A 22049-nucleotide genomic window follows, 5' to 3' on the forward strand; every position below is an offset into this window, starting at 1 on the left:
TTCTGGGGCCGGGCATCCCGGATTGGGCTCGCACACAGGGCTGGTTCCCTCCCAGGCCTCTCGCCCAGCTTCTGGGAGTTTGCTGGCCATCCTTGGTGTTCTTGGACTTGGAGATGCATCGCCTGGTCTCTGCCTTTGTCTTCACGTGGCCTCCTCCCTGAAGACCATCTCTCCTTTTCTTTGTAAGGACACTTGTCACTGGATTTAGGGCCACTCCAGGACGATCTCGAATTTTTTTTTTTTAAAGGTTTTATTTATATGACAGTGAGAGAGAGCACACAAGCAGGGGGAGCAGCAGAGGGAGAGGGAGATGCAGGCTCCCCGCTGAGCAGGGAACCCAATATAGGACTCGATCCCAGGACTCTGAGATCATGACCTGAGCCGAAGGCAGACACCCAACTGACTGCGCCCCCCAGGAGCCCCTCATCTAGAACTTTTTAATTATATCCTAAAGGCCCCTTTCCCAAATAAGGTCACATTCAGAGGTTCCAGGTGGACGTGCTTTGGGGGGGCCGCATTCAACTCACCACATCCAGGCTCTGTGGGGACCCAAAGGGGGCCCCAGCCTCGACTGGAGGTGGGCAGAAGGTTCCGGAAATCTTCCCAGATAGACGTACCTGAGGGAGTCCGTCTAGAAACGCGGATGTGCCTGATGAGGAGGCGCGGGGGAGGCCAAGCCTGGCCGGGGAACCTGAAGCTGAGTGGAGGGAGAGCAGGGGCGAGGTGAAGAACACAGGGGGAGTGGGCGAGGCCTATTCAAGGTGCAAGGCTGTGCGTCCTGCATGTCTGGAGCGTCCTGTCCTTGCCCTTGGTCATCCCTTCCTTCTCCAAACCCTGGCTGCAGAGGTGGGGACGGCGCCCTGGTCCCCGCCCTGGATGCTCCTGGGGGTTGGTCAGTTTGTGCGGTGGGCTGAGGCCTTGTGAATAAATCCTTCTTAATGTGGCATTTGGGTTGGACGAGGGCTCTCGGAGGAGTGGTGACAGACGGCCAGGCCGTGGTCTGAAATTGGAACCATAAAACATCCACGCAAAGCCTGACGGAAGGCCTCGTGGGGACGTTGCCCTTCACTGTGAGCTCCTGGCAGGGAAGGGGCTGCCGCAGATGGGCTCAGGGCAGGACTCGCCAAGGCCAAGGACAGCCCTCTGCCGGCCCACCATAGGGGAGGCAGCTTCGGGCACCTCTGGAGGCCAGACCCGAGACCGGAGTCTGGCTTTGGGGAGGCACGCTTTTTTGCCACCTGTCCCTACATTGTCCTGCTAAACTGGGGTGCATGGGGGTGGGGGGAAGCCCTTCTTTCTCTAGGCTGGTCCCCTGAGGCCCATGGCTGAGCTCCAGGCCCAGCCCTGCGGCGTCTGAGCTGTGTGACCTGGGACAGATAACCTCCCTCTCTGTGTCTCAACGTCCTCATCTGCAAAATGGGGACGGGCTGGTTCCCAGTGACCAGGGCCATGGGGAGGATTACAGGAGATCACGTCCGCAAAGATCTTAGTGGGGACCCGGGACAGAGTGATTCGGTGCTCTTGTAATGAACGGTGGTGACAAAGAGGAGATTTTCATGACGCAGGCATGCATGTGATGCACAGCGTCCCTGCCACGTTCTGTGGATTCTGGGAGCCAGAACCGAGCCTCAAAGCCACACCTTCCAGGGGAGGCTGAGGCCCGTCGTGTCTTCGGAATAGGGAGGAATAGGGCTTTGGCGACATGGTTCTGCAGACGTCTGTACTTCAGCTGCTCTGGGTAACCAGGGTCCCACCAGTGTGGACACTGCAGGGACCAGGAGAATGCCCCCGAACCTACCCTGTGGATACCGCATCTTATTGGCCTCTCCCAGGGAGAAAGGCCCATGGCGCCTAGTGGGCAGGGTCACGGGTTCAAGGCCATGGCTCATGTGAGATGTTCTTTCTTGCTTTGTCCTCTTTCAGTTCTTATATTTCTGCTCATTTCTGGTCCCCACGTGCTGGGGACACCCGGACAGGGCCTCCCTGTCATGTGGAGGGAACCCATCATCACTGCCATCTTTATGTGTGTGTGATGGGCCTTGGTCTCAGTCCACGGGGCTGGCTGGGGAGTGGGCTTGAGTGTGGCCGCAGGCCCAGCCGTGTCTCGGGGGACTCTCTGTGATGCTCATCCGAAGCCCCCAGGGTGGGGAAGGGCGAGGCTTTGCTTTGTTTTCTCTTGTTTGCATCTGGGTGACCTACCTTTCAAGTTTCTCTCTTTCTTATTATAACATTTTATTTTAAAATAACAGCAAGGAGTCACAGAGATAGTGCGGAGAGCTGGGTGTGACCTCCCCACCATGTGGCCGGAGCCAGGACCCTGGCGCAGACCCCCGCGTGGAGAACGTTCCATTTGGGCTAAAGCTGGCGCTTCTGTCCAGGACGCCCCACCTGCGTTGTTTGGCACATCCTTTATGTACATTCTCCTTCATTCTTCCTGGAAGGGAGGGTTCGAGCGTCCTCCCACCCCAGACCCTTATCAGAGACCCTCCTGCCGGCTCCCCAGGCCACCAGAGTGCTGTCCTGGGACCCCCTCGTTGTCTGGTCAAGTGCTTCTGCAAGCGAAGGTCCTTTCTAGAGTGGCCTCACACCTTCTGCTTCCAGAGGGCACTAGACTGGACCCTCCCAGACCCTCCGCTGCTCCCGGGGGCGGCAGCTTCTCGGTGGGGGACGGGGAGGAGGTTGCACACGCACCACCAGCGAGATGGAGTCAGGTCCAAGTCTGGACTCGCCGGGCAGCCCCCGACCTCTGTTCCTGCCCTTGGGCGGCAGCAGGGCCCCGGCAGCTGGGAGATTCAGAGCATGACACAGCGGCACCGAGGGCGGCCAGGCCCATCTCTCACTCTGGTCGTGGAGGAGGGACTGGACAGTCATTTGTCAGGCAGGGCGCCAGGCCCTGTGAACAGGGTAGCACACTTAAGATCCTAGCCTCTCAGGGATGTGTGGCCATTATCCGCCAGTGTTGCCCTTAAGGAGGTGACACCAGAGCCAAGGGGGACGCCACACAGCGTGTGAGGGTTCACACTCAGGCTCGGCCAGCTCCAAGGCTATGTGCCTTCCCCAGCAATGGGCCTCATCGGGGGCACGGCAGGTGGTGAGGGGAAGGGGCCCAGCCCGGAGGACGTAATGCTTGAGCAAACGCCGGCACCTTAGTCTGGAGACATCCTGGAAGGCTTTCTGGTGGAGGTGTTGCCTCTGCCAGTAAGAAGGACCACCAGCTGAGTGGTGGAGAGGTGCAGGGGTCTGTCCGAGGAGAAAGGGGAACCAGCACAGAGGGGGCAGATGTGTCTGAGGCGGGGTGTCGGCAGGTTGAACAAACTCCTGTGGGCATCTCAGTGTACACAGCGGCTCACCTAGACTGCCTCACGCGCGTTACTAATGAGTGCTCCCCAAACCACCCCCCAACCCCAAGTGCTGTGCTCACCGTGGGCACACCAAACTCCTCTCTTCTCTGGCCAGCTCTGGAAGCCTGCATCATCATCCCCATGTCATAGACGAGCAGCCTGAGCTGCCCAGGGGCCAAGCCGAGGAATGCACAGCTCATACGCTGTAAAGCCAGGATCCAGATGAGACCCTCTGGCCTCCAGGAACATGGTCGTCCCCTGTGAAGTCCTTCAAGGCTCTGCAGAGGAGCCTGAAGCCAGGGGGCTGGGGCACTGCATCAGGAGGGCTCTGGCAAGTGGCAGGAGCCAGGCTCTCTGCCCTGCGGAAGATTCTGGTGGCGTGAGATGCCTCATGCTAGCAGCAGCTTTGGCAAGTGGGCCCACCTGGAGCGAGAACCTCAGGGAGCCCCTGGGGCCTGTGGGGATCCCACCAGCTTAGAGAATCACGGAGGCGTCATGGAGTAAGTAGATGGAGAGGGGGTGAGGCTCCTGGGGTGGGTGGCAGACGTGGATGAGGGCGGGCCTGAGCTAGCAGCCCTTGGTGCCTGCAGGGCGGCAGTGGGATTGACCAAGGCCTGGCCCTCGGACAACCAGCACCTGCCGCGTGGCTTTCTGAGCCCAGCGGTTTCCTTCCCCTCCCTCGCGCGGTCTTGGGCAGAGAGAAACAGGATTCATCTCCCTGGTAGATAAATGCAGAATCGGCTCCCTTAAATGGACTGGATTTCTTCATTGAGAAGGCCTCTTGGGTAGAAGGTGTGCAGAGCCGAGCCCTGCTGCCTTCCTGGGGCCGTGGGGTGTAGGCCAGCCCCGCCTGCTGGTTGAAGGGGAAGGCCAGCATGGTGGGTCAGCAGGAAGCCCCTCCTCTTTTGTTCAGGCTGGGGAGAGCTCCACAGGGTGCTGTTCTAGAAAGAGCCACGGTCTTGGTTTCAGATCAGCCTGATTCCAGCTCTCTCGAGCGCATCCTTGGGGTCGCCACTGCCCCCGTCTACACCTCTGCTCCCGATCCAGGCGGTGGGAATGATGGTGCTGATCTGCAGGGCTATAGGGAGAAGCAAAGGAGGGGAATGTGTGTTCCCTCTCTCGCGCTGCGCCGTATCTGTGAGCATCGGGACGAGGCCCCTGTGCTTGCACGGGCGGGGGGAGGGGGCTGGCGTCCAACACCCTTCCCCTGCCGGGGCTCACAGCCCCTTCCGGTTAGGGTGACGCTGCCTGACTGCATTGTCACCTGGTCCAACACCTCCACAGCCCAGCCACGCCCCAGCTCAGGATCGGGTTTCTCGAGTGGCCTTCACTGGGAGAGAGAGGTAACGGACATTTATTGAGTGCCAAATGAATGCGTTCATCAGGGTCTAGTCTTCACCCTGCCATGGGCACCCGTCCCCCCGGCATGAAAAGGAGCATCTTTATCGTGTTTTGAGGGCAGGAGGGAGAAGGGTTCCCCGACGTGAGGGCCGGGGAACATCAGTCTTAGCTACCTGGGGTGACTGCTCGCGGGGGTGGCCCAGTGTGCGCACACGCGCCCGAGGTGTGAACACGCAGCCGGTGACTCAGCCCCGGGCTCAGTGTTCGCAGCAGTAAACGGTCTCCAGTGAGAATCTGCTGCTCCTTCCCGTGCCCCCTCCGCCACCCAAGAGTAGCCCCGTTCCCGTCCAGCGCGCCGTCGTGTGGCTGCAAGGGAACACGGCTACAGATCCTAACCGCGCTCATTTTTTCAGTTGAGATAACATTCAAGCGACCTGAAATTCACCATTTTAACCCTTTCAAAGTGTACAGGAGTCCAGTGATTTTTACGTCTCCCGTGTGTCAACAGAACGTGGGGACACCGTGCTGTTCATCACATGGCCCCCTGCGCCGAGCATGCGTGCCCGAGACCCGTCCGCACCGTCCGCGGCGCTTCCTCGCTCTTGTACGGCTGTGTGGTGCTCCCGAGGGTGGCCGGGCTGTGGGCCATCTATCCCGGCCTGTTTCTGCTCTCTGACTATTACGGTGTCGCAGGAAATGACTTTGGACATCCATCATTCCATATGCACAAAGACGTCGACAGAATAGCTCCCCAGGAGCAGCCATGGGGTCGACAGGCTGTGGTTTTGTGAGCTGTTAGGCGTCAGCTTCACCGTGGGTGTATCTTTATACCCCCACCGGCAGCGTGTCGAAGGTCCTGGAATCTAGGGGCTCCTTTGCTAGCCGGTTCTATCTGCCCCGGACTGGCATCCTTCCAAGTACAGGTAGACAGTGACACCAGGGCCCACGGGCCTCACACAAAGGCCAGCCAGCAAGCTGCCCCCTCACAGACGTGCCCTGGCCAGGCTGGGGCCACCAGCCTGGGCAGCCTCCGGGAGGGACTGCCGTCGCTGATTTGCCAGGAGGGGGGCCATCCCGATGTCCCTCACCTTCCCTCCCCACCAGTTGTAGATCAGCCTCCTTGACCAGCGTGGGATGTTTGTGCGGCCGACAAGCCTGTGCTGGGAATCACATCCCGTCTGTAGGGCCGAGTCATGGGCCTCATTCCGGGGGGCGGCGGTCAGCATCTCCGGAGAACCAGTGCAGCCTCAGAGTGCTTCTGCTCTCAGAAGACAAACTGGTCAAATTCCCAAACTGCTGTGAATATTTGGGTGGGTTCTCTTTCAAGTAACAGAATAAGAGTGATTCCCTCCAGTGATTTCGGTCATCAGCGCCATCCCCCGGGAGAACAGTTGACAGTTTTTAAAGTCTTTTGATCCCCATCCTCCGAGGCACCTTCACCTCCCAGTGAGGTTGGGAAGGATGGAGCAGGGACTTTTTCCTCATTTTCTTAGACAAGTGCTGGGGCATGAACAGTGGTGGGGCAGGTGAAACCAGCCGCCACCGTCCACAGCCAGGGCCGCCCTCCTGCTGGGGCCCAGGAACAGCCCACGGCCTCTCCGAGAGTCTCATCTTTTTTTGGAACAGGATGTAAGATGTTGTGGCTGGATCAGGCCCCCACAAAGACACACCCAGGAGGGTGCCTTAGCTCACAGCTCAGGACAGAAAGCATCCCTTTGTGTGTGCAAAGATCCCTGAGTGTGGGTGGCCTTCCCCCCTTCTGCGCGTGAACGTGTGTTTACAGACCGCGAAACACACCTTGGCGTGCTCTCCTGAGCATCCTGGAAGCCTGAGTGTGGAGGGAATGTCATCATCGACGGGCCCACGGGACACTGGGTGCCTGTGCTGCTGGGAACCTGGCTGTTCCTTCTCTGTGGATCCTCATGCCCGCCAGAGTGAGCGATTAGACTGTTGAATGAATACTTGAAGTCACCATGAAACATCTTATTCTCTGCCTTCTATTTTGACCTCCCTTTTCTCAACACTTGATGCCTCATTTATTCTACGTGTTCCCATATCAAATGATAGCTGTATGATCTTGGGACCATTGTTTTATGTCTCTGCTCCTCAGTTTATTCATCTGTGTAATGGGCACAGTTGGTGCATGGTGGAAGACCCTGACCTCCTTCCCATCCTCAGCATCTGTCCTGTGGGGCTCAGTGCATCATGGTGCAGAGAGCCAGGAGTAGGGTTCTGCAGGGGTCCCTAGTCCAGACCCCTCCCCTCTCTGGGCCTCAGTCCTAGGTGGGCTCCTAACCCCGTGTGTTCTGGTGTTCTGAGAAGATGGAATGTTGTACACATTCTGGCATCAACTTCTACACCTAGGAAAGTGGACAGGTGGGGTGAGGTGGAGTGAGGCCACATTAGGAGTCATTCCTGGCTTTTTGGAGCTGGTTTGCCACTGATGAATTCACTAGCAGTTATTTATCAGACTCTCCCTATGTGCTGGCACTTGGCTAGGCTTGGGAGAGTGCTGATACAGGTGGACTTGGTGCCTGCCCTCCTGGGGCTCACAGCCTGTGGTGTGGAAGGCTTCAGGAGGAAGTGGTTTTAAGAATGAGAGGGGGGAAGCAGAGCAGAGGGGCAGGAGGAGGGCAGTAAGCACAGGAACCAGCATGTGCAAAGGCCCTGGGGTAACTGAGAGTCATGGTGGTGGGTGTGTGCCTGAGGGTGGTGTGTGTTTTTTGTTGGTCAACAGGGGACAGGTCAGCTGCATGAGGATGGAGAGGATGGGGCCGTCTTGAGTGATAGGAAGAGATCCAGCTTCCAATGGGGGTGAGCAGATGGGGACCCAGGGCTTTTTTGGGTGCAGAGATATGCCAGTGTGGTTTCTTAAAAATTAATGTTAAAACACAGATTCTGAGTGAGCAGATCGGGGGTGGGGCCACCTCCAGATTCTGCATTTCTAGGCTCTCCAGGGCAGTGTGATGGCTGGTCACAGAACCCGCTGGGAGCAGCGAGGACCTCGCCTCACCATGCCACGGGCTGGCCCTGTCCCGATTGGCCGGGGGGACATCAGCGTGCAGGGGGGGCCTTCTGGGCCCTTAGAGGCCTGACCCTTGTGGGCCACCTCTGCATTTTCCCTTTCTTCTGAGGGGAAGTCCATTTGCAGAGTCCACAGTTGAGCCCGAATTCTTGCTGTTTTGTGTGTGTGTGTGTGTGTGTGTGCAGTGTGCTCATTGATGGACAGCTGAATTGAGCCTGAGTATTTGTTACTTTCCTTGGATTATTCTTGAGCCCTTGGAAGGCACCCGGCTCAACGATCTGCCCGCACGAAGGACTTGTGTCTCCACTCATGACCGCGCTGTCGAAGGGGGCCTGGCCACGGGCAGAGGCCCAGTGTTTCACGGGAGGCTGCAGGACCTCTGGTCAGTGCCGCTGTGGGGACTCCCTCCCCAGGATGCTGACCTAGACACGTGCTAGTGGCCGTGCAGGGGGAGGGGCCTGGGCTCCAGGCATCTGCGCTCTCATTCCTGGCGTAAGCCCGTGTGGATGGACATCACCTTCCCAGCAGCCTTGTGAGGTCCTACCTGAGTCCGCTCCGATGCATGGCTAAGGAAACTGAGGCTCAGAGGGCCAGGCTTGTCCCCATGCCCCGCACCCTCCTTGTTTGTTTTCTTCCATCGGAGACGTGGTACCAGCCGTGCCAGTCCACCTGATAAAGGTGGACGCCGTTTGTAGGTGGAGATGTTCATTGTTGTGCTGCGGGCCTCCGCAGCCCTGGGCCCCGACACTGCCCCTGAGCCAGCCTCCTCTCAGACTGGCAGATCTGCTCGTGCCACTTAAGGGTCCCCTGCTGGTTGGTGACTCTGCTGGGTCCTCCAACTGCAGGGCTGTTTCCAGGAGCTTTGAGGGACAGACCCGCCGCCTTGTTTCTAAGTGCATTGTACAGGCTCTTTGCAGAACAGGGGAGTGAAGGGCTGTCAGGTGTCGTGGGGGCAGCGACTCACCGTCTGGGTCTGGAATTGGCTTGTGGCGGGGGGAGGAGGCGGGCTGGTAGTGGCCAAGGAGGGGGCTCAACAACCCACCGAGGGTCTCTGCATGAGTTAGGGTTTCTTTTCCTTCTTGGGGAGAGAGCCCTGGACTGCCTCTCAGCAGAGGACCAGGCTGGTGAGGCCCACGGCTCCCGTCCCTGGACGCTTACCCCTGGGCCCCAGATGGGGCTCTCAGGAGACCCGGGCCTGCCCCTGCTGAGCCCCCTTCCCTTCTCTGAATCTGTTTCTCCATTTCTAAAGGCAGGCTTTGGATGAAGCCGTACCAAGTTCCACTGGGCTCCGATGTTAAATCTGATGCCTTTTTCCAGCCCCCATCAGCCTGTCCTCCTGCTTCCCTGAGCTGGGGGTGAGATTCAGCAGGGTCGGTAGGACTAGGTATCCACAGACACACTCCAGCCCCATGAGGGGCTGGAGGGGGATTCAGACTGGGCCATGTCAGGCCCAGCTATGCTATTCACAGGGTCCAATGCATTGTGAAAACATAGGGCCCTTTGTTCAAACATTTTTCAAGAACTTCAAGATGGGGACAGCAGAGCAAAACCAAGAGCAGGCCCTTCTGAGTGGGAGGCCCTGGGGGGCTGCTCGGGTCACACCCCAGCCCACTGGTCCTGGCTACCTGGCACACTCCGGCTGGGGACACCTCGTGTGTGCTGTCCCTGGGAAGGGGGTGGGCTTCACCCCACCAGGATTCTTGAGATCCCTCCCCTGAGGCTTGGGCAGGGATTGCTGTGAATGAGCTGGGGGTCTCAAGAACGGGGCAAGTTCTGGACCCTCAGGTGGTATTTGTTGGTGTCAGAAGGAGAGGGTGGTCCAGGGGGATGGGCTCTGGAGGGTTTCCCCCCCGACTCCCTGGCAACAGGGGGTAGCGGGGTCAGCTGGGGTTGGCTGTGGCTACGGCCTGAAGGACTGTCTCCTGCCTGGATCTGCTTCTGGGCAGGGATATTCATTCATTCATTCAATGAATATTGGTGAACTCTTGCTCTGTGCTAAGCCCTGGGAATTCGGGTGGAACGAAGTGGATCATGTCCCCTCCCTGATGGAGCCCATAGCGCAGCAGCCTCAAGGAGGAACAGGGCTGGGAAGTCCAGAGAGCTCGGCTTCTCTCACTGGAGTCACGGGTTGGCTGGACCTAGGGGACGGGTCATCCAGGGAGTCAGAAGCAGCACCCCCACTATGATCCCACCCACCTCCTGTGCCTGGGGGGGCTGGAAGTGAGGAGAGGAGACACAGAGCTGACGTGGGACCCGTCCTCCCTCTGCAGGGGCAGTTCTCAATCCTGGTCTCCTCCTTGGGCATTCCTGACTGTCTGGAAGGAGTTGTGTGGGCGGGCGGTGGGCTCAGGGGATGGGAGGAGACCGTTGGCGACGGCTGGGGCACAGAAACCCCAACTCTCATTCCAGGTTTTTCTCCCACCTGGATCAAAGCACCCCAGAGCTGTGGGAATAGGCCAGCCACTAGAAAATGGTTCCCGGGATATTTCATTTCCAAAGCTGTTAACAGAGGACCCCCAGATGGGCAGCCCATAGTTTTTAGTTCTTTGAACAACTTTCAAAAAGTAATGAAAACATGGGGCCCTTGTTCAAACACTTGGGAGAATTTCAGGACGGTATCCGCAGCGCAGATGGTGGAGACCTGGCCTTGCCCCGAGCGCTGAGGAGCATCGCCCGGGCTCCCAGGTGGGCTCAGGTGGTCGCTGGCTGTGCGCACGGTGCTTACGCTCTCTCTGCTTTCGTTCCTTCATCTGTCGGTGCGGATGATAGCTGCAGCTGCCCCCTGGGTCCCGGGTGTAAAGAGGGTTGATGTGTGTGGGCTGAGTCACCCGGGGCGGTGCGTGGGTCGGGGACAGAGCTGACACCAGCGAATGTGAGCGAGAGCGTGGCCCCTTCTCAGTGGCTGCTTGCTCCGGCATCCTCACCATCACAGGGAGCTGGGTATTACTGCCTCTCGGCAGGTGGGGAACTGAGGTACGTCAGGCTTGGAGGGGCTGACCCCAAAGCAGAGGGCTCCTTCCGCCACCAGCTGCAGACTCGGGTGCATGCCGGGCTCCTCCAGGGCTGACCCCTCTTGGGGGGCTCCTGGTCTCAGCCCCGGGCGAGGATGGCCCCGGTTCCTGGCCTCCAGAGCCCAAATGCTCATTCAGCTTCCTGGGTCATGGTGGTACCAGCAGAGCGATTCTGTCCCCTTGCACGAGGAGTGGATGGTGTGTATTCTAGATGGCAGAGGGTGACTTGTGAGTAGATGGCCAGGGCAGGGGGATGGGGCCCTGGCCCGGGGTACTCGTCTCTCCTGGCTTCATTGCCTTAGTCATGTCAGCAGGAGCCGCGCCCAGCGCTGGGACATGAAGCAGGACACAGCCCTCTCCCCCAAAGGGCTCATCATCAAGTGGTGGAAACCGGCCCCAGGAATGGTGCCGGAGGGGAGAGCACAGGGTCTGGGGAAGTGTGGGGGGCATGGACCAGGGGAGGGGCTTGGAAGACTTACTGGAGGTGCTGTTTGTTAGACTGAGGTCGGAGAGTCCAGGAGGAATTACCCAAGGAATTCGGGCGGCAGGAGGAGTGTGGGCCTAAGTGGAGAGCCCTGCCCAGAAGGGGGTGCGCAGGGACTAGCCCCGCCTAGAGAGGGGCCCCAGGGCAGGAGTCCCAGCAGCAGAAACCACTGGACAAGGAGCTCAGCCTACAGAAGGGCCGGAGCGCCATGTTAGGGGGTGAGCTCCCCATCCCTTGAAGTGTGTGGGCAAGGCTCCGATGGCAGGGGCGTGATAAGGATATTGGTTGAGGATTTCACCCTGGAGGGGCTGGATTAAACAGACTTTGAGGTCCCCTCCAGCTGTCACCCTCTGGCTCCTCGAAATCCCCTCTGGGAATAGCAAGACTATAAAATATAAATCAATAGGTTAAAAATATGCTTGTCTCCTACACGTCCAGGCCCTGTCACTCTGTCTGCCTCCCTCGGTCTTTGGAGGATTCTTGCTCTGCTCCGGCAGCCCGAGAGCCCGGCAGGAGAAAATTGCTTTGTTCCCAAGTAGGGCAGGGCTGATCGCGCCTCCGCGGACGGGGCCTCGAGTTTGTTTTTGATCATCGCTGCCTCCAGGACACGGCTGGCATCCCTGCCTCATGCCTTCCCTGCTTTCATCACCAGGCAAAGGAAGATCAGCCAGACTGAGTGTGGGGGCAGCCGTGCCCCCAAACCCGAGAGCCCAGGAAGTCGTGCTGACCCCAGATTAGCTGGGCTAAGGGCTCTGCCGGGAGCAGTGGGGAGGGTGTTCCCCGGTTACCTCCCGGGGTTCCCATGGCAATGGGAGTGTTAGGAGCAGCTAATAGGGACTGGTAAGGAGTGAAATGAAATTTGATGTATGGGAAAATGCATCGGCCAGTGAAGTAATTGGGGAGAAGGCGCTTTTTCCCCCCGGCCAGGCAAATCCTCACTTCCTTTCTGTTGTTCTTGCTCCTCCGCGTGTCTGCGAGAACTTTTGGGTGCTCTTAAATACAGGTGTTGTCATCAGGACGAGCAGTTGCCTTTGCTGCAGGGGTGTGAGATGGGACAGGCTTGGTCATGCGGGGCCCAGTGCGTGTGATGAGTCGTTCAGCAGCCTCGAAACAGTGTGGGCGCCGTCGATGGTGTGGGGCCCACCGCCGGCCCGCTGGGCTGTTCTCGGGCCTTCCACACCCTGTGTCTGGCTCTGCCATCAGCCAGCGCTCAGAAGGGAGTAACCACAGCCTGCCCTTCTGGGGCCTCCTCTTGTCTTGGGTGCAGCCCCAGTTGGTGTTCTTGGCTGTTCTCCAAGTCCCCATCTTCAGAAGCCTTGTCAGATGCGTTCTCTGACCAGCCTGGGCCACCCCCGCGGCTGTCCCTTTGGCCCCAGTTTGAGATGGTCCAGGGCTGGGTTTGAATGTTTCCTGGCAGCTACCAGGTGGACCTCACGGGATTGGGATGTTCCCAAAGTCACTGTGAAGAGCGGGGTGAGGTTTCAGAGCAGACAGAAGCCTTGTGTCTAGGCGCTCTGCTGCAGGGTGGCTGGAGACCCCGGGAAGCCTGACAGAAAGGCCTAGGCAGCTGAGGCTTGACACAATGCCCCAAATCCTGGGTGGTGGTCGGGGGGTGTCATCATATTCCTCTTTCAGAGCCTTGGAACCCACTGATTTCTGTCTCTCTGTTGCCACCACAGGTGATCTTGATCCTGACGAAGTATTACCATGCAGACATGGGGAAGGTTCTGGAAAGTTCTCTGTGGCGGTAAGTCACCCTGAGGGTGGGCCTTTCTCCTTATGCACCTGCACGTCTCCCTGGGCCGAGGGCCGAGACCCCCACGCCCGGCTAGAGCATCCCTCTGAGTTGACGGTCTCCTAACTTCCTTTTGGCTGCACAATGCGTGTAAGAGACATGGAGGGCGATTGAGGGTTTCGTCGGTGGGCACACACAGCCCTGGAGAAGAGACAGCCCTTTAGAAAGCGTCTTCGCTTGCTTTTCTTTCTGTGTTTCCTCTCCCCTTCCTTTTCTCATCCCCGGAGGAAGAGGGTTTGCATTGTGAATTCAGGTCAGTGCACAGATGCCCTCCATCCATGCCCTGGGCTTCAGACGCGGCTCCCAGAGCCCACCAAATACGCTGATTACCCTCATTGTTCAGACATGTTTTTTTCTTCCTGGCTCAGCTGAAGACCTTGGTAAATAAATAACCCACCGGCGTCGGGGGATATCTCTTTATATGAGAGATGTGAACTCAGCCCAAGAACATTAAGCAGCCCCTTTGATGTTTTAAACGAGGTGGGAGAGAAGGAGGTTTTGAGAAATCATTTCGGTTACTATCGTCTTCAATATTTACACCTGCTCACCCGGGAAGGGGGAAGGGAGGCTCCCAGCGTCCCGGGCTGTCCTTTCAAAGCTTTTCTCGGGTGAGGATTCTGTTTCCTGCAAGCGCCGTTCGCCACTCCCACGTTCACTGGGTGTTGAGCCGTTTTGGTTTTCAAGATGTGTTTCTCAAGTAATAATTAATTCATTTTTCTATTTGAAATCCATAAACAACACCCAAACCTGCTCATCAGGACTCCTGTGTGTGTGTGTGTGCGGCCCCCTCGAGTTGATTTATTTTTGGCTTTTGGCTTTGCTTCTAGGGCAGGAGCATGATGATTGATTCTGTTGGCTCTTGGGGGATTTCCGTGATGCTTTGGGAAGGTGTTGAAATGGCACCTCGAGCTGGGTCCTTTCCTTGTTGTGTAAGGGATGGTGTCGCCTTGGGGCCAGCTGGCCTGGTCACTGGGGGTGCTGATGGTGCTGAGTGTGGGGAGTAAGCCACTTGTCCTGCCCTGCGTTCTTCTTACCCCTCTAGCCTGAGCACCTCTGCTAGCCGGCTCCTCTCGGCCGGGCTCACCCCGTAGACGCCCCAGCCTGCCCCTCAGTTCCCCCACCAGCCTCAGGGAAAGGAGTCCGCATCCTGCAAAGAGGACAGATGTTGTCCTGCCCGCCCCCCCATGACCTCATGTGTTGGTGGATTTTCATCTTGTGCCTCAAAGCAGCTCGCCCACCAAGGAGAGGTAGGAGGGTTGCTTTCAAAAATGCCACTCAGTGTCGTGGGAGGTGCTCGGCATTTGGGATGAGAGTGGAAAATGGCCTGAGAGCTACAGTCCCAGCGACGTGTCGTTGCAGCCCTTTGAGGGTTTGTGTTCTGGGACTGGTTTCAGGCTGAGGCCCCCCGGGGAAGGGCTGGCCCGTGGAGGGCGTTTCCCCTCGCTAGGTGGATGGTCCAAGGACGGGTGCCCGGGCTACACAGTGAACAGAGGCACCTGAGTCTTCTCTTCTCCCAAGCAGATTTCTGTAGCCCCCTCGTCGGCCCGGCCTGCTGCATGCCGAGTCCTGAAGTGGGGGCTCTTCCTTCCTCTGCACCCGCTGACCATCCCGAGTGCCGGGGGTCCTCCACTCTCTGCAGCATCTCCGCAGGCCGCACACGGGGGAGACGGGGTGTCGTAAATGTTGTTTCAACAGTGAACAGCCCTCCTTGTGTGATCTGTGCCCACGGGACAGAGCTGCCCATCCTCATGGGGGACACGGTGGGGACGGCGGATTTGGGCCAGCCCCGTGGTGCGGGGGCCAGGCCTTCTTGCTTACAGGCTCCAGACTCAGATTTTTCAGACGCAAGTAGAGAAGCCGAGAGAGAGGCCAACCACCCACCTTGGGGCTGCTCCGACGGGGGCTCCCTCCGCTCTGCCCCGAGCCTCGGGTCCTGATCTGCCCCTGCCTCGGAGAGTGTGCACCCAGCCAGCCGACCTGAAACGTCCCTAGAAGGGCGCACAGTCTCGATGGAGGTTTTCTCCAAAGCAAATCAACAGACTTCAGTTCTCCGTGCTCTCATCACTGTCTGTACGCAGATATTTCCTCTCCCTTATTAAAAATACATGCAAAGGCATTAGTCATGTCAGGATCACCCCCGTCCCCGTTCAGCGCCATTCCTTCCTGTTTATCTATCTCACACGGACATATTTATAGAGTCAGATGTGGAATAGCGTCTCGCGTTCTCCTTTCTTTACGCGTCTGTTTCCAGTTTGTCCCTGTGGGCCCGCGTCCATATCAGCGCGCTCTGAGGCCGCAAACTCACGGGGGAGTAGGTTCCTTCCGATGCTAAGCCACGCCGCCACCGTAAAGCATGTAGACGTGTGGTTTTCCTCCTCATTTTGTTCCCTGGGCAGAATCTCGGGGAGTGACAACCGAGCCAGAGAGCGAGCCAGAGGGTGAGCGGTTCCCGGTGGGCTGGCCTGCACTTGCTAGGCCCCGCAGTGCGAGGCTGCTCTCCTTTGTGTCCCTTGGGTTCTTGGCGAGGGTGAGCAGCTTCTGTGTTTACCTGCCACTCACACTTGGTCTTGTGAGCATGATCGGCTCATATGCTCTCTATTTGGGGACTTGGGTGAGCGTCTTTAGAAGTGGAAAGATTGCCACTGGTCTTGCGTGGGGTGCCACACCTCCGCCATCTGCCGTACAAGGCCCGCGAGGATGGGGGCTGGCAGAGTCCATGCCTGGAGCGCACATATTAAAGCCATGCTCAGTGGACGCGCCCCCAGCCTCCCAAGGATTCTCCTGTGTAGTCGCCAGCAACACATTTTTTTTAAAGATTTTATTTATTTATTTGGCAGAGAGAGAGAGAGCGAGAGCACAAGCAGGGGGAGCAGCAGGGAGAGGCAGAGGGAGAAGCAGGCTCCCCGCTGAGCAGGGAGCCCGATGCGGGGCTCCATCCCAGGACCCTGGGATCATGACCTGAGCCGAAGGCAGACACTTAACCGTCTGAGCCACCCAGGCACCCCACCATCAATACATTTTTAATGACAGGTATGGTATTTACATTCTGGAAATGGCTCCCTGAAGTCTAAGCTGAGTGCATCTTTCATTGTCCCACATTTCATGGGCCACACGTCAGCAGCATCTGCCCCCAGCGGGCTTCGCTGATCCAACAGCCTGCCCCTTTCTTCGGGGTGGGGCCGCAGTGAGCCCGTCCCTGGGATAGCAGATTGGCTTCAGAGCTGGTCCCCACCAGCCCCTTCCGTCCCGGAGCCCCAGGGCTGAGGGCAAGAGGAGGAGCACTCTCGCTCAGACCAGCCTGCCCGGCACTTGCCTGATGTCCGTTGTGGGAAGGTCCTGGGGCCACTGGAACAAAGGATGAAAGCAACAGGAGTTTGTTCTCTCGCAGCCTCCAGACAGAGGTGTAGGTGGGGCCGGGCTGCCCCTGAAGCTCCAGAGCAGCGTCCTTCCTGTCTCTTCCCACTCCTGTGGCTGAGGGCACTCCAGGCCCTGTCCCCATGGCTTCTCCTTTGTGTGTCCTTCTCTGTGTGTGCCTTATGAGGACACTTGCCGTTGGATTTAGGGCCCACCCCGGTGATCCGGGGTGATCTCATCTCAAGAGCTCTAACTTAATTACACCCACAACCACCCTTTTTCCACATGAGGCCATGCACCATCTCTGGAGGTCATGGACACATGGGCTTGGCTCTGCCGTTCAGCTCACTGCCTGGTCATCACCCCGCTGGCCACACCACCCAGATCTAACTTCCTAAATGGCTCTTGCACGTGTCCCTCGTTCTCCATCCTCAGCTGTGCTCCCTTTCCTCGGCTTCATCCTTGGTGGGGCCCCGTAGCCCTTCCCAGCTCCTCCCCCTGCTGCCCCTCCCATCCTCTCCCCTTGAGATGCACACACGCCCATGGTCTGGTCCTGCTCACTCATCCCTGCTGGCTTCCCAAGGCTGACACCTGTGCGTCCCAACCCTCCTTGTCCGGGCGCGGGGGATTTCAGCGGCCAGAGCCGGAAGCTACAGAGGCAAGCGTGGAACGTGGGCACTCACGGTCCAGTGGAGAGTTGATGTTCAGTTTGTGTCTACTCCGGGGTAGAGCCGCGGCAATTTCAAGGTGAAGATAAATAGTGTTTGGAATAGGAAACTAAGAACGACATGATCTGTAGAGGCTCCAACGCCCCCCCTCCTAATACCCTGCCTGTAGGAGGATGTCGTTCGGTTAATAAGGGGCTGGGGGACACAGGGCGGCCAACGGGAACTGAGGGGGTTCCCAGGACGCTGGGCCAGCAGCTTGAAAACTGAGACCATTCCTGGGCAAACAGACGAGGGGCACCCCTGAAACAGAGTGGAGGCCACGTCCCCAGCCGAGCCCGCCCAGGATCCGCAACTTGGAGCGGGGATTCTCTACTGTCTGCTTGACCAGCCTCTGCAGGAGGTCTTGAGACATTGTTCTCCTAGATGCTCCTCTGCCCACGACAGTTTGTCTGTTCAAGTTCTGTATGCGACCTGGGCTGTATACGTAAGAATGTAAGATTGTTCACACCCCTCAAGAACCGGTTTTTGCCCCCTTAAGGGTGATTTTGTCTCCAGCTGAAAAGCTGTCTCCTAAAGAAGAGCTTCCCTCACATTCTCAGGTGTGTGGGAATCACTTGGGGTCTTGTTAAAATTCGGATTCTGATTCCTGCGTCAGGGCTGGGGCCCGAGGCTCTGCATTGTCCACAGGTTCCGGGTGATGCTGATGTTGCCGACCCCTTGGACACACTCGGAGGAGCAGGGCCCTGCTGGTTCTGGGGCCACCGGGGAGGCCCGCACTGGGCATGGTTGGGGCTACGGCAGGGCAGAGGGTCGGGTGCTCCCACGTGGTGCTGTTGTCCAGCCCGGGCTGGGTCCTGAGAGGCCCATTTGGTGTCCCTGCAGCTGAATCCCAGATGGCCAGTGAGGCTCAGCTGCCTCATAAACGCTCTCAGGAAGGTAGATGCAAGCCACCGAGGTTTGAGCAACATATGATGTGTAGATAACAGAGTCATCAGTGGGAGGTATGAAGGTCACTTAGAAAGCTCTCAGGAGCTATGGCCACTCTGGCCGGGCCTTGGACGATGCAGACTCAGTGTGGAGACTCCCTGGAAGCCCCCCAGGTGGGATCAGCCCCAGGAGGGGTGGACTTAGAACATCTCCTTGCAGGCTTCGCTGGGCACTGAGCTCTGCCGGTCTGCGTCTCTAACAGGTGCCCACAAGCTGCCATGGTTGCTGGGCCAGAGACCACACTTAAAAGTAGCCAGGGGTTTGGCCGCTTACGAGTGAGGCTTAGCATCATGCAGTGGCTTCCCTGGGCACTTGCATAAGCCACGTCCCCTGGCTCCTACCCACTCCCCGTCCCGGCTCCTCCCACTCTCCCCCTTGCTCCTCTGTCTCCAGCCGGCCTGCTGCCAGAACCTTCGCCATGCCCGGCTCGGTCCATGTGAGGGGGCAGTGCCTGTTGGGGCTGCCCGCCTGGCATGCACTTGGCACTGACCCTCAGGTACTAGCCCCTTGTGGACATTTAGTCTCAGTCTGAGCCTCTTTTCTTCAAAGAGACCAGCCACCACTCAGTACAGAGCAGCCCCGGACATTCTTCATCACATCTCTCCTTGCGTGCGGGAGTTCTTGTGTCTGGTTTGTCCCCTCTCCCCGCACCCAGAATGTGTGATTATTGAGGATGGAGACCAGCCGGGTCCACCTTGATGATCACTGGATGCCCAGCATTTATCACAGATCTGCCACAGGCTGGGCATCGGATGCATGGATGGACAGATGGATGATAGGTGGACAGATGGACATGTGGATGGGTGGATGGATGGACACATGATTGATGGACTGATGGATGGGTGGATGGGTGGAGGTATGGTGATATTGTTCTTGGGAAATACGTGACCTAGAGAACCTTTACATCTACAGGGCCATCCTGGGGGATGGTGTGGGGGCCAGGAGCACAGAGTTGGCTCTGAGGCTGTCGTGCAGAGTAGGAGGGGACTGGGAGCATCCTGAGCCAGGGAGAAAGTGGACCTCGGCCCACCTTTCCCTGCCCTGCCGCTCTCTGCTGTGGCGCAGCCCCTGGGACTGCCCGCAGCCTCACACACAGCACGCCCGTGGGCAAAGCCACGTGAAATGACAGTCCCAGGCCCATGGCCCACTTGACATTGTGCCAGCCCCATCTCTGAACCGGGATGTATGAAGGCCACGCCAGCCCTACTGTTCCCCTGGCACGTGTGACCTTGGGCAGGACCTTCAGCCAGAGGCAACCTCGGGAATACTGGGGTGGGCGTGGGTCTCAGCTTTTCTCCCAGAGTGACTTGGTGGCATCCCCTCCCTTTGGTGGTTCTCTTCCTTCTATGTTGAATTAACCATGCGATCTTTATTGTATACAAGAATCGTAGAATGGACTGGGTACCATGTGTCAGAGATAGTCCAGTGCTCACCAAGTAATCCAAGCGTTTCCTTCCTTCCCCAGCCTCCCTGGTAGTTATTTTGGGGTTGTCTGGTTAGTGTGAGCCAGTGGACGGTGAGCGGGAATAATCTGGGTGAAGCCACGGAAATTTAGAGCAGAGCCTGGGCTAGCCCAATACCGGGTCCCTCGCTGTCACAGATGTTAATTTTTTTCCTGCCTGGGATCTCTATCTCTTCAAGAGATGCACTCTTCCAGATTCTGATCAAGCCCGGCTCTCTCCTCCCTCCTCCCATCCCCTACACCCCGCCATCGCCCACCCAGAAGAAACCACTGTCTTGGAATTGGTGGAGACCATCCCTGAGTATGCATTCTATAATAACTACACATGTATGTGTTTGTCTGCAATCGATGTGTTCTACTGTTTAGCATGTTTTAAAAATTGATATAAATGGCATCATGCTGCCTTTTGAAATCTGATCTGTACTCACCACACGGTTTTGGTGATTTATCCGTGCAGCACATGTAAGCTGGCTGATCTGTGCGTCCCCCTGCTGTGGGAGCGTGAGGATTTTTCTCCCCCCAGATTTTGTTATTCCCATCAGGGCTGCCGTGAGCGTCCACACCTGCGTCTCCAGCTTCCTTCTCCTCTCTCTGCTGCCAGCCTGTCTGCGGAGTGACTTCCGCTCCGCATCTCTGGGATCGTTGTCAGGCTTCATAGGTCTGCACTCAGGCGGGCGTGAGAGTGTAGTCCGGTGTGGTTTTATTCTGCATCTTTGTGATTCTTCATGAGCCTCGACATACTTTTCCTTTGTTTATTGGCTAGTCAAGTTTCCTCCCCTGGGATTTACCTGCTTGTGTTGTACATCTTTTTCTTTTGGGTTGCTCAACTGTTTCTTAAACCCTGCCTCTCCGCTGCAAATAGCCCAAGTGCTCTCCAGGACCCTTGATTCTAAGAGGCACATCCTCAGAATGTGTCTTGAGCTCTCAGCATGTGCTGTTCGTTCTTTCCCAGCAGCTTTTTTTTTTTTTTTTTTTTTAAGATTTTATTTATTTATTTGGGGGAGAGAGAGAGAGAAAAAACAAATGGGGGTGGGAGGGGCAGAGGGAGAGGGAGAAGCAGGCTCCCCGGAGCCCGATGCGGGGCTCCATCCCAGGGCCCCAGGATCATGACCCGAGCAGAAGGCAGATGCTTAACTGACTGAGCCACCCGGGCGCCCCTCTTTCCCAATAGCCTCTGAGAATGGTTCCTCTTATGAATGGTTTTCTTTGCCATGTTATTTTGTGTGCAGTTCTTAGAAGAGGAATTCTGTGGGATGGTGTATTAGTCAGCTACGGTGACAATAATGCTGTGTAACAAGTCACCCCAAACTCAGGGGCATGTACCCCATACTTATCCTCACACCCCTGGGTTGACTGGTCTGTCTGCCTTGCATGGGGCATGCATGGGGAGCTCTACTGGTGGGCATGGCCTGCTTCATCTGTATTTGTTCTCGGACCCAAGCTGATGGGACGGAGGCCACGAAGATGTGTTCTTCCCGTGCACCACACTGCAGCTCAAGAACCAAGCGAACCACACAAGCACGTTTATGGCTTCTACTCACCTCACATTTGCTAGAATTCTATCGCCCAAAGCAACTCACAGGGTCCAACCCCACACCAGGGCGGGAGGGGAGAGGAGCAAGGTCAATGTTTGCTGAATGACAATTGGAAGTATCACACAGGGCATGGGTGTTTCTAGAAAATACTTATTTTGTGGTCCTATAAGCTTGGTACACACTCTTAGGTTGAAAATCAACCAAATTTCTTTGCAATAGGACTTTGGGGATGTCTGACACATTAACGCACATCGTTTGTCTCCAGGAGGAGCTTGGGAGGCATTTCTCCATCTCATCCGAGACCATAATCTTCCATTTTGATTTTATTGAACTGTCATTTCATTTTAAATTTAAATTAAATCAAATTAATTTTAATTCCCTTTTATTTATGCATTTTAATATTTATGTATTATATTATTTTTGTTCTGCTGAGCATTTCCTGGGATTGGTTTTCCTTGGCACCAACTTTGGGAAGCTCTGTTTCATAGATTTTGCATTCTGGTGGAGTTGGCATTTGAGATTTTCAGATCACTTCTGTTTATGTATCACATTACTGCATGGTTACCCCATCCTATTTAAAATCAGATTTGGTTCTGTGGTCCTATGGTGTCTCCCTCTCTCTCCATTTTTCATAGATAGAATTTTAGCATTCTGTGTTGTGAATGCAGGGTCTGGGGAGTTTGAGCCGTGAACCCCAGCCGTCCGAGGGCCTCTCGACGTGCACTAATACAGAGTAGCATCCAGTCCTTCCCTGCAGAGGTGATGACAGCCGGGGGTGGAGACGTCCATGTGGCTCAATGTCCCAGGGTGAGGTGGACAGAGACGGTGTGCAGAGCGCTTCCCGAGCCGATGGCAGTCCCTCAGGGGCCCCGAGTGTCAGGGCGAACAAGGACCCTCTGTGCCGATGGAGTCTTTCTAGGCAGGTGGTGCTGAGGGTGCGCAGCCAGAGTCTCCAGCAGGAGATTTATAAACACAGGATGTGCTTTGCCCTTTGGTGGCCCGGAAAGAGTGGGGATTTTGGAGAGGCAGTCTTAGACCGCAAGGGG

The 22049-nt window shown here is 57.1% G+C and overlaps 1 protein-coding gene across 1 annotated transcript in view; it reads left to right on the plus strand.

The window, feature by feature from the left end:
• The window catches only part of SORCS2 (sortilin related VPS10 domain containing receptor 2), a 409142-nt gene that overhangs the window by 163800 nt on the left and 223293 nt on the right, over nucleotides 1-22049 (plus strand). The window contains exon 2 of the mRNA XM_081812676.1: nucleotides 12882-12949. Within this exon, the coding sequence (XP_081668802.1) occupies nucleotides 12882-12949 (68 nt within the window). The remainder of the gene's footprint in view (nucleotides 1-12881; nucleotides 12950-22049) is intronic.

Source organism: Leptonychotes weddellii, chromosome 2, assembly GCF_054177405.1.
Source record: "Leptonychotes weddellii isolate Sample4059 chromosome 2, ASM5417740v2, whole genome shotgun sequence".
In the NCBI taxonomy this organism is placed as follows: Eukaryota; Metazoa; Chordata; class Mammalia; order Carnivora; family Phocidae; genus Leptonychotes; species Leptonychotes weddellii.